This window comes from Camarhynchus parvulus, chromosome 12 (genome assembly GCF_901933205.1).
Source record: "Camarhynchus parvulus chromosome 12, STF_HiC, whole genome shotgun sequence".
NCBI classification, from domain to species: Eukaryota; Metazoa; Chordata; class Aves; order Passeriformes; family Thraupidae; genus Camarhynchus; species Camarhynchus parvulus.
The window spans coordinates 4,606,392-4,619,628 of record NC_044582.1 but is presented as its reverse complement, the minus strand read 5'-3'; the positions used below and the strand labels follow the sequence as shown (position 1 = coordinate 4,619,628).

Genomic DNA, 13,237 nt, shown 5'->3' with positions numbered 1-13,237 from the left:
TGGGAAGCCTTATCTTTTTGAGTGAGAATTCTCATCTCCAGTCTGGTCAGACCCCAGGAGCTTGCCTGGCCTTTCTCAGGCTCTTTGGAAGAGGCAAATCTTGTTATGTGCATTGCTGGAGTGCTTGTTGTGCTATTTTTATGCTGCTCAGTTTTTGTATTTGCAGCTGTAGTCAAGTGTTGCTTCTTGATCCCAGACAACTGAGATTTTCCATAACCTTTGACTAAGAAAAAATGTATCTTTAATCACAGCTCCCCTTCACAACAGGCAGCATGTAAGAAGATTGTATAAATATTATATTAAGCACATTTTTTGGCAAATTGCTTGCATTGGTGTTGCATTTCTTTCCACCCAGTCTGGGTGATAGAAGAAATAAATTGATGAGCTTGGGCCATAAAGGAAATTAATACTCTGGTGTGTGTCTCTTCTGGGGATTCCTCATCAATAACTGCCTTGTTAAAATAACTCTGACATCCATTTATCTACCAAGAACCCAGACCAGGGCATTTTAAAGATTGATCCCATTACTCTTGATTTTTGGTAGGTATTTTGTGATAAACCTGCATAGGTAGGAATAATTTTTCCTTGCTTAGAAAACAAAGATAAGGTGCTTTTTGTTGTTATTTTTAGGGGGTTTTTGTTTGGGGGGTTTTTTGGTTTTTTTTTTTGTAGCTGGCAGAAAATTAGCATTCATACTATGCCTTCTAATCCCAACTGAAGTGGAAAAGGTTTCATGACCCTTCTGATAAATCCTGAAGCTAACCCTGAAGATTAGCTCCAAGCAGATTTTGGTGCCTATTCTTCTTGGGCTCACCTGGTTTCAGACAGTGATGGGACTCTGATGACAGATTTTCAAGTTATTTCATTCAATTGAATGTAATTACTGATTCAACAAATTCTATCAGTGGATGAACAAGTGTTAATCCATGAAATAAAAAGCAACATAGGTGTTTGTCCACGTGAATAAATGCAGCATGGATTTATGACAGAGAATCGGTTTCATTCAACTGATTTTGGAAGGGTGGCAGAGGTGCAGAGAGGAAAGAACACCTTTGGAGGGCTCTTCTGTTCTGGGCCAGTGACTGTGAAGAGTCACTTGCGCCCCAGGAGCTGATTTGTGCAGTCGGGGAGAGCAGACCCACACTCAAGGGTCACCACCTCCACTCTTTTACAACAGGGAAATAAGATTAAACAGAGACCACCCTCTTTCCCAGCTGCCTCGAAGACAAGGAAGCAAACACCTACCTCTGTGTTGGCTCTGCTGGCGGCTTGCACAGCCCACAGTGCCCAGGGCACGCGGGGTGCCCGTGCTCACACAGCCACAGTGCTTCTGCATGGGGCACCGTGGTGCTGGGGGAGGCTCAGGCTGCCTGCCCACTGCTGCCAGCTGGGCTGGATGCTGCCAGTTATCCATGTCCTCTTACTCTCCTTACAGATTTGTTGCCATGGTGAGAAAAGCCAAGCCTTAAATATTGAACTCCCTTGCTGTTATCTCAGCTGGTATCTGCTGGGTGCAGGTATCAGTTGGTGTGTATTAAAACAAATAAGATAATAAAGAATATAGGCTTTGCACTGTGGGCAGGTTCTGCCTCCAAATTTTGGGTTTTTTTTTTTTTCCCTGCTTCAATTCTCACTTGGTTTGTTTTTGCTGAAACTAACCTTGAACTCTGCCCAACAGCACAGAGGATTACAGCTGTTTATGTCTTAATTGGGGAATAGGACCAGTAACCTGTCAAACCAAATCTTTCCTCTTGAGAAGTTACAGTCAAATGCAGGACAGTTCCCACAAAATGTTTTGCTATATTATTTGGTGTTTGCTTGCAGTCTGCACCAGCAGATTAGAGCAGAGTTTGGAGCACTATATGGCTTTGTGCTTAACATCTTACTGGAGGAAAATGAGTTTACAAGGTGTTCTACACAGGGCAAGCCAGCAGCTTCACTGGAAGCACTCCCAGGGCCTCCCTCTGACCTCCTCAGGCTGTTGATAACGCTCCTGCTGATTTACTAATGCCAGCACAGGACACTGCTCAGCCTGTTTCAGAGCCCCAGGGTGGAAAATAACCAGCAGGGAAGCTGCTGCCAAATCAGAGCAGCGGAGAAGCTGCAAATAGGACAAGTGTTCTGCCTCTGAGAGTCCCACCAGCAGTGAAAAACACAACCTAGACTTTTCTCAAGCAGAAAACCTGGAAGCCCTTGCACCCCACAGCCCAGCCCTGCCCGAGGCTGGCCGGGAGCACTCACAACAAAGGAGCTGCTGCTGCGCCCACATTCTTGTGGTGGAAGTGCTGCTCTGCTGCCCAGCCCCAGGAACGGCAGATTCAGAAAGCTCTGGAACAAAGTGGGACACGTTCTCCAGCTCAGAGGCATTTTTGTTTGTACAGCATAAAGCAAGGTCTGCTGTTTGTGCTGGATGTTTAAACACTCCCTGGGAGCCCACAAACGGTGCTTCAGGGCTCACTTTTGTTGTTTCCAAGTAACTTCTGAAATTGCAATCTGGTGAATCAGAGGAATGAAGGCTGATATTCCTGCTGCTTCTCGGAAACAAGGGATGTCAGGTCCAGGGCAGTAGCAGAGTCTGTGGCCCCTGAAGACAACTTTAGAACCTTCTTAAATATGGTTTGTTTTTTATAAACCTTTTCACCTCTTTTATAGAAGTGCCTGAGCAAGGGAAAAGGTTTGGAATGGGTGATTTTCATACAAAGGCATTGTAAGAAAGAGCCACTTTCTCTTTGGGTAACTGTTAGCTTAAAAAAATTGTGTTCAAGTCGGTGCTGCTCTGAATGGCACCGAGGGGGTTGGGATACAGAGTCTGGCATTCAGGCTCTGGAAATTATTTCTGTTGGAGCTGATGTTTCACTTTTGAAACAATAATCAGAAGCGAACTTTGACACTGCACGTGAAAAAGAAGTGGCAAGTTTTAGTTAAAAGCATTAACAGGAAAGCAATGAAGCCCTGCGCACACCTTCAGTGCTGTTGGTGCTTTATTCACAGCCAGTGAAACCTCTGCTGCTCTGGGTAGCCCCTCAAGCTGCTCACAGGCTCAAGTGTCACTGCAGGCAGTTTCCGAGCTGCTGCCTCCACCTCCTCCTCCTTCTCCTGGTCTCATGTTTCTCTAAGTCCCCTCAGCTGCTCCTGCTGGCTGAGCTGCTCACCTGGAAGCTTTGGGCACAGCAGAGCAGAGTGTGTCTGGGAGTTTGGGGGGCTTTCTGCAGCTGCAGCCAAACAGAGTGACCAAAACCCGCCCCAGCCCTCCTCTCTGCCCCTGAGCTGCCACCGAGGGAGCAACCTGAGCTCTGAGTGCCCACCCCCGTGTGCCACAAGCCTCCTGTGCACTGCCAATGGAATAAAGGGCATTTTAAAGACTCACATGCCATCTCTTTAATTTCACCACATACAGTTGCTGTGATCTGCTTTTGGGAAGGATTTATTTCTTCCAAGAGAGGTTTGTACTTGTATAACAGAGGAAGCTCAGCATCCAGCTGGAAGAGATGCAGAAGTGGTCTGGAAGGACCTGCTTCACATATTCCTAATGTTGGTTCTATGGCTTCAGTCCAGATCTTTGGATTAAGTGAAATGCAACAGCAAATGATAGATAATGGGGTCCTAAAACAACTTCTGGAGTCTCAAAATACATCACCTCCTTGGTCATCTAACCATAGGTGTGGGCTGTTAATCCAAGCTAAACTGAAAACAATGTCTCAGTGCCAGACTAAATTGATTTCTAACAATGTGGGAAATGTCTTTACACAGATTCTGAGTTTTTTAGTCAGGGGAACGAGGCAGATGAGAACTTTTCTTATTAGGCAAATAACAGGCTACTAATTTCCTGTTTGTATCTGAGAAGCTTGTGAATTCCTTGGAAGGGCTTCCTTCCATCTGTTTTATGCAAGACTTAATCTACACCTTACCCTTCAGCTGAACTACTTATGTCCTGGTTATATCAAAGCATTTAAAGGCTCCTCACTACAGGTATCTTCATTCTAGATTGTAAAATTATCATTCTGTCTTCAGAGCACTCAGCAGTTCAAATCCCTCTGTTTGGGATGGTTAACTATGGTAAATACTTGGGATTATTTGTGGAGGTGTGAGTCTTAAGCAACACAGACAAAAAATAACGAGCCATTGAAATGAAAAACCCGGCAGTGTAAGGACAGTTCTAAGCGACAGTCTTCCCTCATTTCTTAGAGCAGCACGTGGAAAAAGCCAGGAAATTGATTTAGTGTGAAGCCTGTGCTGCAGTGGACAAGCAAGCAGTGCCCACAGCAGGTTGGTCAGTCTCCAGAGCATGGCAAACAGGAGCTGCTGTGATGACACCCCGAGCACATCCCCAGAGGCAGAGCTATGCCCGCACAAGGCCCGTGCCTGGGTCACTGCTGGCTGCTCTCCAGCACACCCCAGCCTGGGGCTGGCTCTGGCAGGCTGCCTTACACAGCCAGCCACAGGGACAGGTTTTCAGACCTGGAAAATAACGCCCAGCAGATGTTCCGTGCTTCCACATTGTCTGCTGGCACACATGCAGTGCCTTTCTGGTCTCCATTCCTCAGAGTCTGGAGCAAGACGAGCTAAATTACATGAAATTCAGTGTCTTGGTGGTTTTAGACACTGTGTGAGGGGCAAGGACAGAAGAAGAGCTACAATAAGTAGGAAGAATAAAGCAAATCCTCTTACACATTCAAAGCTATTATTTGAAAGTGGCAAACTGCATTCACGCCTAAGTTTGCAGTATTTCAATAACAAGAAAAGGAGCTGTTCCAAGAGATAAGGGAAGTCTGTCACTTCCAAACCTCACTTTTCTTTAAGAAAAGCCACAAGCTCACACCTGGAGACAGGGTTTCTGCAGGGCTTCTGTGGCTTCTGATAGAGCCTCTGCAGCTCCTGAGGAAATGTCTCTTTCCTGATGCCCACCTCAGTGCTTACTTTGGTTAATGGATTGAGATAATACTGTCCAGGAGAACCTCAGACCAGCCCCCAATTAGGCACCAGTAGCTGAATATTTGAATTACCTCAAGTTACAAGCACACAGCTCTGATCCCTTCCAGGCATAAGGAAGACTTGAAATTCATGGTAATTTTCTTTGTGTGAATAGCAAGGTGAACTTTGCTTTCAATTTCAGCATTTAATACAGAGCAAATATCAGATTTCCTGTAGCTTAGGAGAAGCGTGTTTGAGTGTTCATGTAAGTTAAATCACATTTCACATACAAAAAATACTAAGATAATATTGTTTCCAATATTAACATACATTAACCAAGCTATCTCTATAAGAATTAGATAAAACTATTAATTCTGGGCCAAAATCCAATTATGACTAATTTTTTTCAGGGGCCCCCAGCTTGTCAAAGAGCTTGGTAATAACAGAGTGTATGTTTCTGAAAGCTGTGACTAGGGAATCCAAAGGCCTAATTATGTTTCCTGTGGTATCTTCTCAGATCCTCCTCAATGCAATAATAAGAAGTGAACATAAGAAATGTAGTAATTCTGCAATGGTTTACACCAACTAGCTCAAAAGTTAAGGGTGCAGCTTTGTAAGTCCCCAGTACACACAGAGTGCCATGCAGTGCAGTCCCAAAAAGGAGAGATTACCTGGATTAGAGCCTAAAATCAGAGAAATGAGCAAGTGATTTCCCCACCCCACGATGAACATGCCAACATCTTTATCTCAGCTGGGCCAGGGTTTCATGTCTTCTCCCAGCTGTTTTGAAATAGGTACAGTTAATCTGTGGCCTGGGTTACAGAAATCAGTGGTTTTGCATATCATTTGTGGGCTTAACTGCTTTGCATATGGTTATCCAGGGGAAAATCAAAGTGAGGGCATTGGTTTCAGGCCACTCCTCTGTGCACAGTGAGGGGATGGAGCACACCCTCCCTCAACTACAGCCACACAATCACATCTTCTCACCCCCTTTGCCTCCACTCTGGCCATTCCCCATCATTCTTCCATTTCTCATCCTCTTCCCCCACCATCCCCCTCTTCCTATGTCTTTTCCCATAAATTTTCTTTTTTCCTTGTGGCTTCTCTGAGGCATTACCTCCCAAGCTCTCAGCCCAAAGGACAGCCCTTGGCAGCACCACAAGGCAGCAGTGGCGCCCCAGGAAGACCCTGCCACCCCAAAACGTGCTGCAGCAGAAGACAAGGAGACACTTGCTGGTGCTTTCTGGTTTTATTAAGAATCCCACAGTCAGGTTCTCAACCCCACGGCAAGGGTGCTGAGGTAGTGCCACCCTGTGTGCCCAAGTGTCCCCAGGGTGGGAGGATTGCGTGGGAGGTCACTTGGCCAAGCCCTGGGTGTCACAGCGGGGTCCCTGCCACTTGTCATAGCACTGGCAGCTGAACTCCTCGGCCAGTTTGGAGATGCCCTCCCCAGGCTCCAGGCTCTGTGTCACCAGCCAGGGCTTGGCAGCGTGCAGGTCAATGGAGAAGCGGGAGGGGTCCAGGTGCAGGTAGCCCTGCCGCTTGTCCCGGCGCACGCAGCGGCCCTGGCCAGAGCACAGGCTCTGGCTGCACAGGTCAGCACTGGCTGTCACATTGACAATGTAGTGGCCCAGGGGACCCTCCACATAGTCCTTCAGCCTCAGGCACATCTCCTGCAATGGCATTCGGTGTCACAGCCCTGCACAGCTGAGGAACTGGGGGTCCCTGCTGCCAGCATCTGCACTCACCTTGGAGGTGCTGTAGTCCAGGCTGCCCCAGAAGATGATGCCAGCAGCACCCTGAGCCGCGCTCTCCCCGATGGTGTTCACCAGGTCCTCCTGCACCCACGGGGAGAGGAGAAGTCAGCAGTGCCCAAAGCCCCCACACAGCCCCAGCAGAGATAAAGACTCCCTGGTGCCAACCCATCAGCCCAAGAGGTGCCCACCATCCCCACATGCCCATCACCTGGGAAAGGAAGTGCAGAGTGTGCTCGAAGGCGATCTGGGAGTAGGGCAGGACGGGGATGGCACTGTCGAGGACTCCCTGCTGGACAGCGAAAGCCTCGGCCACGCGGTGCCGCACGTAGGGGAGAACCTTGCTGGTGCCATTGAGGCACAGGGGCAGGTAGATGCTGGGGTAGAGCGCCCGGCTGCTCCTCCAGAGCCAGGACAGGTTCTTGTTCCTCTGCTGCTCCACATCTGGGCACGTCCCGTTGTAGGGCAAATCAAAGTGATTGTTGTAGCAGTCAGGGAAACCATAGTAGCCCCAGTAGGCATTGGGACGGAGGCTCTCACCCAGCCACAGGGTCTTGTTCATGAAATCGCAGGCGCTCTTCTCAAACTGCTGCTTGGCCATCTCCTCCACCTCCTTGGGAGGCCACTGCGGGTGCTGCTGCTGCACCAGCTCCTCCGACTTCTGCTGGTAGATCTCCATGGAGCCCCAGTTGCGGATCCACAGTGGGCGCCACTTCTCCCAGTCGATGACAGCCAGGCCACTGTACTCAGGGCTGGGCAGGGTCACCTTGATGTCCTGGGTGGCCTGGTGGATGTGAGCCTCCAGGCTGGCATTTTGGGGGAGCCCCCCATTGACTGGCACCCCCTCAGATGTGTAGTAGGGGAAGAGACCAATCTTGTCGCTGTAGAAGAGGGTGATGTCCTGCCCGGTGAAGGACTCCTGGTCATTGGCCAACACATCAAAGACCTCCAGGCTGAGGGTGACATTGTGCTCCTGGGCGCAGCGCTCAGTGGGGATGTTCCAGATGGTGACAAAGGGGCGGTTGACGAGGACAGGACCGGGCCCCCCAGCGTGGGTCAGGGCAGGCAGGAGCAGCAGGAGGAGCCAGCAGGACCACGCTGATGCCATGGTGCTAGTGTGCTCAGGGTGAGTCCTGGAGCTGCCTGGGGGGAGCTGAGACCTTGGAGCTTTTATCCCCAGGTCAGGACCGACGTTAATCCACACCTCCGTTCCCAAGCGGTGCCGGTCACCCAGGGTCACCACTTCCTCAAAGCCCCCGAATTTGTCAGCAGCTGGAGCCCAGCAGAGCGGTCCCGGAGTGGGACGGCAGCGTCAGCCCCGCGTAACGAGCGGCGGCGGCGGGCTCGGCCGGGAAGGAATGCGCAGAGTCAACACCCCATGACTGGCCGGCGACGAGTGGGCTGGAAAGACAAACAGACACGGACGGGGCGGGGGGAGGAAGGTCACGGCGATGGACGCGGGCTGCGCCGCACGCCAAGCGGAGAGCGCCGGCCATTCCCTAGCGGGAGGAGGGCTCTGCCGGGAGGGAGCGCACGGCACCGGGCAGGACCCGGCGCGACACAGCCCGCGGTGGCACGGGACACTCCCGCAGCCACAAAAGGGCACGGCCCGGGGCCACTCACGCGTGGGGCCAGGAGGCACAGAAAGGCACGGCCTGGGGACACCCACAGCACAGGACAGCAGGCACAGCGAGCACGGCACGGGGACTCACAGCAGCCGAGGAGCGCGGGCAGGGAGGTGGCTGTGCCACGCGGGGCCGCTCCATGTCCTTGGGCGCCCCCCAGGACAGGGCAGTGGCCCGAGAGGCTGCACGGGCACAGGCAGAGCAGGGCGGAGTCGGGGACAAGGAGCCACGCGAGGGCACCGCTGGGGGACACTCGTGGCACGGGACAGCGGAGCTGAGGGGCGGGCGCGGCCCAGGGGCGTCCCCGGCCCCGCGGGGCTGAACTCACCCCCGGCCGTGGCGCACAGCACGGTGTCCCCACACGGCGACCGCGGGGCCGGGGGCTCCGGCACCGCATCCCGGGCACTGCCGGGGGCTCCAGAGCCCCGCATCCCGGGCACTGCAGCCCCGCGTCCCGGGCACTGCCGGGGGCTCCAGAGCCCCGCATCCCGGGCACTGCAGCCCCGCGTCCCGGGCACTGCCGGGGGCTCCAGAGCCCCGCATCCCGGGCACTGCAGCCCCGCGTCCCGGGCACCGCCGGGGCGCTCCCCCCGCACCGGCCCCGCCGATCCTCCGCCCGCCGCCCGGGCACCGCCGGGGGGCCGGGCCACGCGGGGAATCCCGCGGGGCGGGGCCGGGGCGGGGCCGCACGCAGCCTCCACGTGGGTGGCCCGGCCGTGGCTGCCCACGCGGCTCCGGCCCCTTCCCCTAGCAGCTCCGGCCCCGCGGGGCAGTTCCCGGCAGAGCAGAGCTTTCCCCGAGCTCCATACCAACACACACCGCTTCCCGCCGCCCCGTGCCGGCGCTTGTGTCCGCGAGTCGAGTGACCCGTGCCCGCCTCGCCCCACATCAGCCCACAGCTCTCAGTCTGACCCAGCTTTATTCGAGGTAAAGCACTTCAGTGTGGGGCAGCACACGGGGGATCAGCACCACGCAGCACCCGCTCCCCGCCCCCGTGTCCCTCTTGCCCCCATCCTTCTCCTTACAACAGGAGAGGGGTCCCCCTCCTCCCACCATCCCCATGAAGGGCACCTGCACTGCAGCAGGGTGGGTAAAGATGGGGCAACCGCAGAGCTCTTCCCCCACACTGCCACAGTGAGGGACAGCCCTCCATAATTAGCTGCCTCCCAGGCAGGGTAGGGATAACTTAAATAGGCTCCTCCTACACCGCCAGAGAAAAGGGCAGCTCAGTCCAGGGGCGGGTAGCACCAGCTTGCAAGCAGCAACAGCACCCCAAGTCCCAGCGGTGCCAAACGGCCAGGGGCGTGACTGCGGGGGCCAGCACGTGTCTGGCAGCCACTGCCCTGCCAGCCCTGGTAGCAGTGACAGTGGAAGTGGGTCCGTAGGAAGAGTATGTCAGCAGAGGAGAGCTGGCCCTCGGCCCAGAAGAGGGGGTGCTCAGGGTGGTCAGCATCCCGGCGCCGCAGCTGGAAGTTGGAAGAGTTGAGGTGGAGGAAGACATCGGCATGGCTGTCCTGGCGCAGGCAGCGACCCCGGCCCTGGCACAGCGTCGTGCTGCAGAGCTCTGCTGCTGTCGTGACATTCACAACGTAGCGTCCCAGGTCCCCCTCCAGGTAGTTTTTCATTAACTGGCACAACTCCTAGGGAAAGGGAAGCACCAGGGTGAGAACCAGGGAGAAGTAACTCAGATGGAGAGGACAGCTCAGCCACTGGTCCTCCCCTCTGGGGCAGGTGATCCCTCCACCCATCTACCTCCCACACTGACCCAAACTTACCCGGTTTCTGGTGTCAACTGCATCACCCCACAGAATGGCCCCAGCTGCACCCAGTGCCGCGCTCTCTCCGATGGTGGAGATCAGGTCTGCCTGTGGGGACAGGGTCTGGTTAGTGCCCACAGAGCCCATGCAGCACTCACAACCCCAGCACAGTGTGCTCCAAAGCGTCCACTGGAGGATCAGGGACCCAATCCCTGCTCCAGGGAAAAGGGACTGTCCCAACAACTCGGGGGCCAGGCTTCCCAATACTGCCCTCTTCCTCCTCAGGGGCTAAGCCAGCACAGCACAGGGGCTGTGGGCTCACACACCTCAGGGTTCCAGCTGCCAGGACCTGAGTCCTGCAGTATATCCCAGGCAATTCCCTGGAGATAATCACCATTGGTGCCAGTTGTGCTGCCAGACATCCCATCCATAAATGAAACAATTTGTGGCACCCCACCATCTACCCCAGAGAGGGGCTGAGCTGGGGATCCTAGGAGAGGAAGCACTCCTCCTGCTCCCTGGGGCCAGCTGCCAGCGCCATGCCAAATGGTGCTGCTTCCCACCACATGGAAACACTCAAACCGTGGGGTGCCAGTAACACCATGAGTGCCAACACCAGCCTCCAGAGCCACCCTGCTCTACGGGAGCAAGGTGCAGAGGAACCACCTCAGCTGACCCCAAAGCCCAGATGCACAGGGCTTGGAATGAGGATGTCCCAGTGGTGCAGCCCTACCTGGCTGAGCACATTCAGCTTGCGGAGGTAGGTGGGCCGGGTGTAGACAAAGACAGGCAGGCAGTAATCATCGTGGTGCTTCTGTGAGATGCGCATGGCCTCCATCACCCGCGCCCGCACAAACTTGCGGCTGTTTGGAGTGGAGTCCAGGAGCGGGTCGAGGTATATGGAGGGGTAGAGTGCCATGCTCTCCTTCCAGAGCCACTTCAGCTGGTCGTTGCGAGACTTCTCCACATCTGGGCACTGCCCGGTATAGCTCTCCTTGTTCTTGCTGTAGTCGTGGTTGTAGCAGTCAGGGAAGAGGTAGAACCCCCAGAGCTGTTTGGGTCGGAAGCTCTTGGCCTTGCGCAGGGTTTTGACCATGAACTCCTGGGCAGCCGACTCGAACTCAAACGCTGCCTGCTTGTTCACCTTCTCAGGGGGCCAGGTGGGATGACGCTGTACCACCAGTGCCTGTGACGCCTCCCGATAGATATCCTTGGGCTTCCAGTTGCGAGCCCAGACAGGCCGCCACTCCTCCCAGTCGATGACGGCCAGCCCTTCTTTGGTGGATGAGCGCATGTACTTCTCGATGCCCCCCTTGAGGCGGGCAAGGTGCTCGGACAGGCTGCTGTTTTGGGGGACACCACCATTGATGGCCACACCTTGACGGGTGTAGTAGGGGTAGAGTCCCAGGCGTTCCTTGTAGAAGATGGTGAGGTTCTGTCCCACGAAGCCCTCGTTGGGGGAGGCGTCCAGGTCGAAGATGCTAAAGTCGAACGACACCTGGAAGCGGGGCTTGCAGTCCTGGGTGGGCACATTCCAGGCCACCAGGAAGGGCCGGCGGGTGAGATGGGGGGCGGCCGACGGCTTCTCGGGGGGCTGCCGGGCCAAGGCCAGCAGGGCCAGCCAGGGAACAGCCACCGCCGCCGCGGAGCCCCCGCGCATCCTGCCCGACAGGACCTGGGGGCGGCGGAAGAACAGAGTCAGGAAGGGGGGCCGGCAGGAGGGGGTGCAGGCAGGGGCCGATCTGCCCGCACCCCCCAAAGCAGACCTCGATGCGAGTCCCCTCCCGGGGCAGAGAGCGCCCAGGGGGTGAGGGCAGAGCCCCGAGTGAGGGCTGCTTCTCGGGAATCCCGGTCCCAAGCGGTTTCGCCCGCTCGTGCTCTCCCGAGTGCAGGCGCGGCGCTGCCTTTGTTCGAGCCGGGCAGACAAAGCGCCGGAGCGCGGCCCCCGGCGGCCCCGCCGCTCCCGCTCCCGCTCCCCGCGCGGCTCTCACCGCGCCTCAGGCCATCCCCCGCCGCGGGCTCCTCAGCACCGCCGCCGCCCCCCCGCCGCCGCTTTTAAACCTTCCGGCACGCACCACCCGCGGGGGCGCCGGCCCCCCCCCGCGCCCCGCCCGCGCCGCGCCGCGCCGGTAGCACCGACCGTCGCGGGGCCCCGGGCTCCGGATGGCGGCGGAGCCCCGCCGCACACACACACCTCCGTGGGGCCGCGGTACCGGGCACCGGGCACCGGGGAGTCATCCCCCTGTCCCGCCGCGATTAGTACGGCCCGGGAGGACCCGCCCCCCCACGCGGCGGAAAGGGGCGGGGCGGGGCCGCGGTTGGGGCCGGCAGGGGGCGCCACGGCTGGCGGGGGGAGCGCGGGCCTGAGGAGGCCTGAGGGGGCCGGGGGTCCCCAACCGCGGTGACCGACGGACCGGGCTGGCCCCTGCCGGGGTGGTGGTGGTGTCTCCTGGGGACTGGTGGTATCCCAGGGTGGTGGTCACTCCAAAACCACAGTGACCGCAGATTGGTGGTGACCCCAGGGCAGTGGTGTCCCCAGGATCATCAACACTCCAAAGCGGGGACTCTGGAATGGTGGTGACACCACCCCAGGATGGTATACCAGGATCATGTTGTCCCTAAAAAGTTGATGATCCTACAATGGTGGTGGTTCCAGAGTGCTGGCAAGCCAGAATGCTGGTGTCCTCAATGGTGGTGACAGCAGCAGAGCAGTGTCCCTGCAGCAGCAGTGTCCCCAGGACGGTGGTGACCCCAGGGCGGTGCTGTGCCGGACAGGACATCCTGTGCAGGGCTCGGGCAATCGGTGCTGCTGACTCAGCCACGGCCCCGTGAGTTTCCTGCCTGGAGGGGACAAGGGGGCCCATGGGTGTAACAGGGCTGGGGGGGTTTCCTTCCCAGAGCACTGCTGAGGCTCCAGTCGGTCCCCTCTGGCAGGCAACAGCACAGGCCGGGCTCAGGGACCAGCCGTGTGGCATGTGGCAGTCCCCATGTGCCCCGCCTGCCCTGGCCAGGGCTCGGCCCGTTGGGCTGAGGGCCATCGGGGTGCCCCGCGCAGGAAGCGCCAGACTGCGAGGGTGTGTCGGGGCCGACAGGGGAAGGAAGCGGGATTGAATCTACGGAAGTGCTCCCCAGCCACCCAGCAGCTCCCTAAGGATCAGGCGGGAGCACCAAGCCCAGCATTGTTCGGTGT

General features: G+C 56.5%; 2 protein-coding genes across 4 annotated transcripts; both read right to left on the bottom strand.

The window, feature by feature from the left end:
- Positions 1–6,232: 6,232 nt before the first annotated feature.
- Positions 6,233–8,744, bottom strand: HYAL1 (hyaluronidase 1). Of its 2 annotated transcripts, XM_030956787.1 has the most exons (4): positions 8,619–8,744; positions 6,877–8,066; positions 6,660–6,749; positions 6,233–6,584 (listed from the first exon to the last, which is right to left on the bottom strand). In XM_030956787.1, exons 2-4 carry the CDS (start codon positions 7,771–7,773, stop codon positions 6,267–6,269), a joined length of 1,305 nt encoding a protein of 434 aa, XP_030812647.1. In that variant the 5' UTR covers positions 7,774–8,066; positions 8,619–8,744; the 3' UTR covers positions 6,233–6,266. The 2 variants fall into 2 exon arrangements, with proteins under 2 accessions (XP_030812647.1, XP_030812646.1); XM_030956786.1 differs by lacking the exon at positions 8,619–8,744 and having other exon boundaries at positions 6,877–8,538.
- Positions 8,745–9,192: 448 nt separating this feature from the next.
- Positions 9,193–12,312, bottom strand: HYAL2 (hyaluronidase 2). 2 transcript variants are annotated; one of them, XM_030957026.1, is made up of 4 exons: positions 12,242–12,312; positions 10,781–11,722; positions 10,066–10,155; positions 9,193–9,930 (listed from the first exon to the last, which is right to left on the bottom strand). In XM_030957026.1, exons 2-4 carry the CDS (start codon positions 11,705–11,707, stop codon positions 9,517–9,519), a joined length of 1,431 nt encoding a protein of 476 aa, XP_030812886.1. In that variant the 5' UTR covers positions 11,708–11,722; positions 12,242–12,312; the 3' UTR covers positions 9,193–9,516. The 2 variants fall into 2 exon arrangements, with proteins under 2 accessions (XP_030812886.1, XP_030812884.1); XM_030957024.1 differs by lacking the exon at positions 12,242–12,312 and adding an exon at positions 12,039–12,081.
- Between the last annotated feature and the right edge of the window lie 925 nt (positions 12,313–13,237).

Coding starts and splice junctions, on each gene's coding strand:
- HYAL2 (XM_030957026.1), bottom strand. CDS start 11,707: ATGCGCGGGGGCTCCGCGGCGGCGGTGGCTGTTCCCTGGCTGGCCCTG. Junction 10,156..10,780: donor AGCTGAATGTGCTCAGCCAG/GTAGGGCTGCAC, acceptor CTGTCCCCACAG/GCAGACCTGATCTCCACCAT. Junction 9,931..10,065: donor CAGTTGACACCAGAAACCGG/GTAAGTTTGGGT, acceptor CCCTTTCCCTAG/GAGTTGTGCCAGTTAATGAA.
- HYAL1 (XM_030956787.1), bottom strand. CDS start 7,773: ATGGCATCAGCGTGGTCCTGCTGGCTCCTCCTGCTGCTCCTGCCTGCC. Junction 6,750..6,876: donor CTCTGCACTTCCTTTCCCAG/GTGATGGGCATG, acceptor CCGTGGGTGCAG/GAGGACCTGGTGAACACCAT. Junction 6,585..6,659: donor TGGACTACAGCACCTCCAAG/GTGAGTGCAGAT, acceptor ATGCCATTGCAG/GAGATGTGCCTGAGGCTGAA.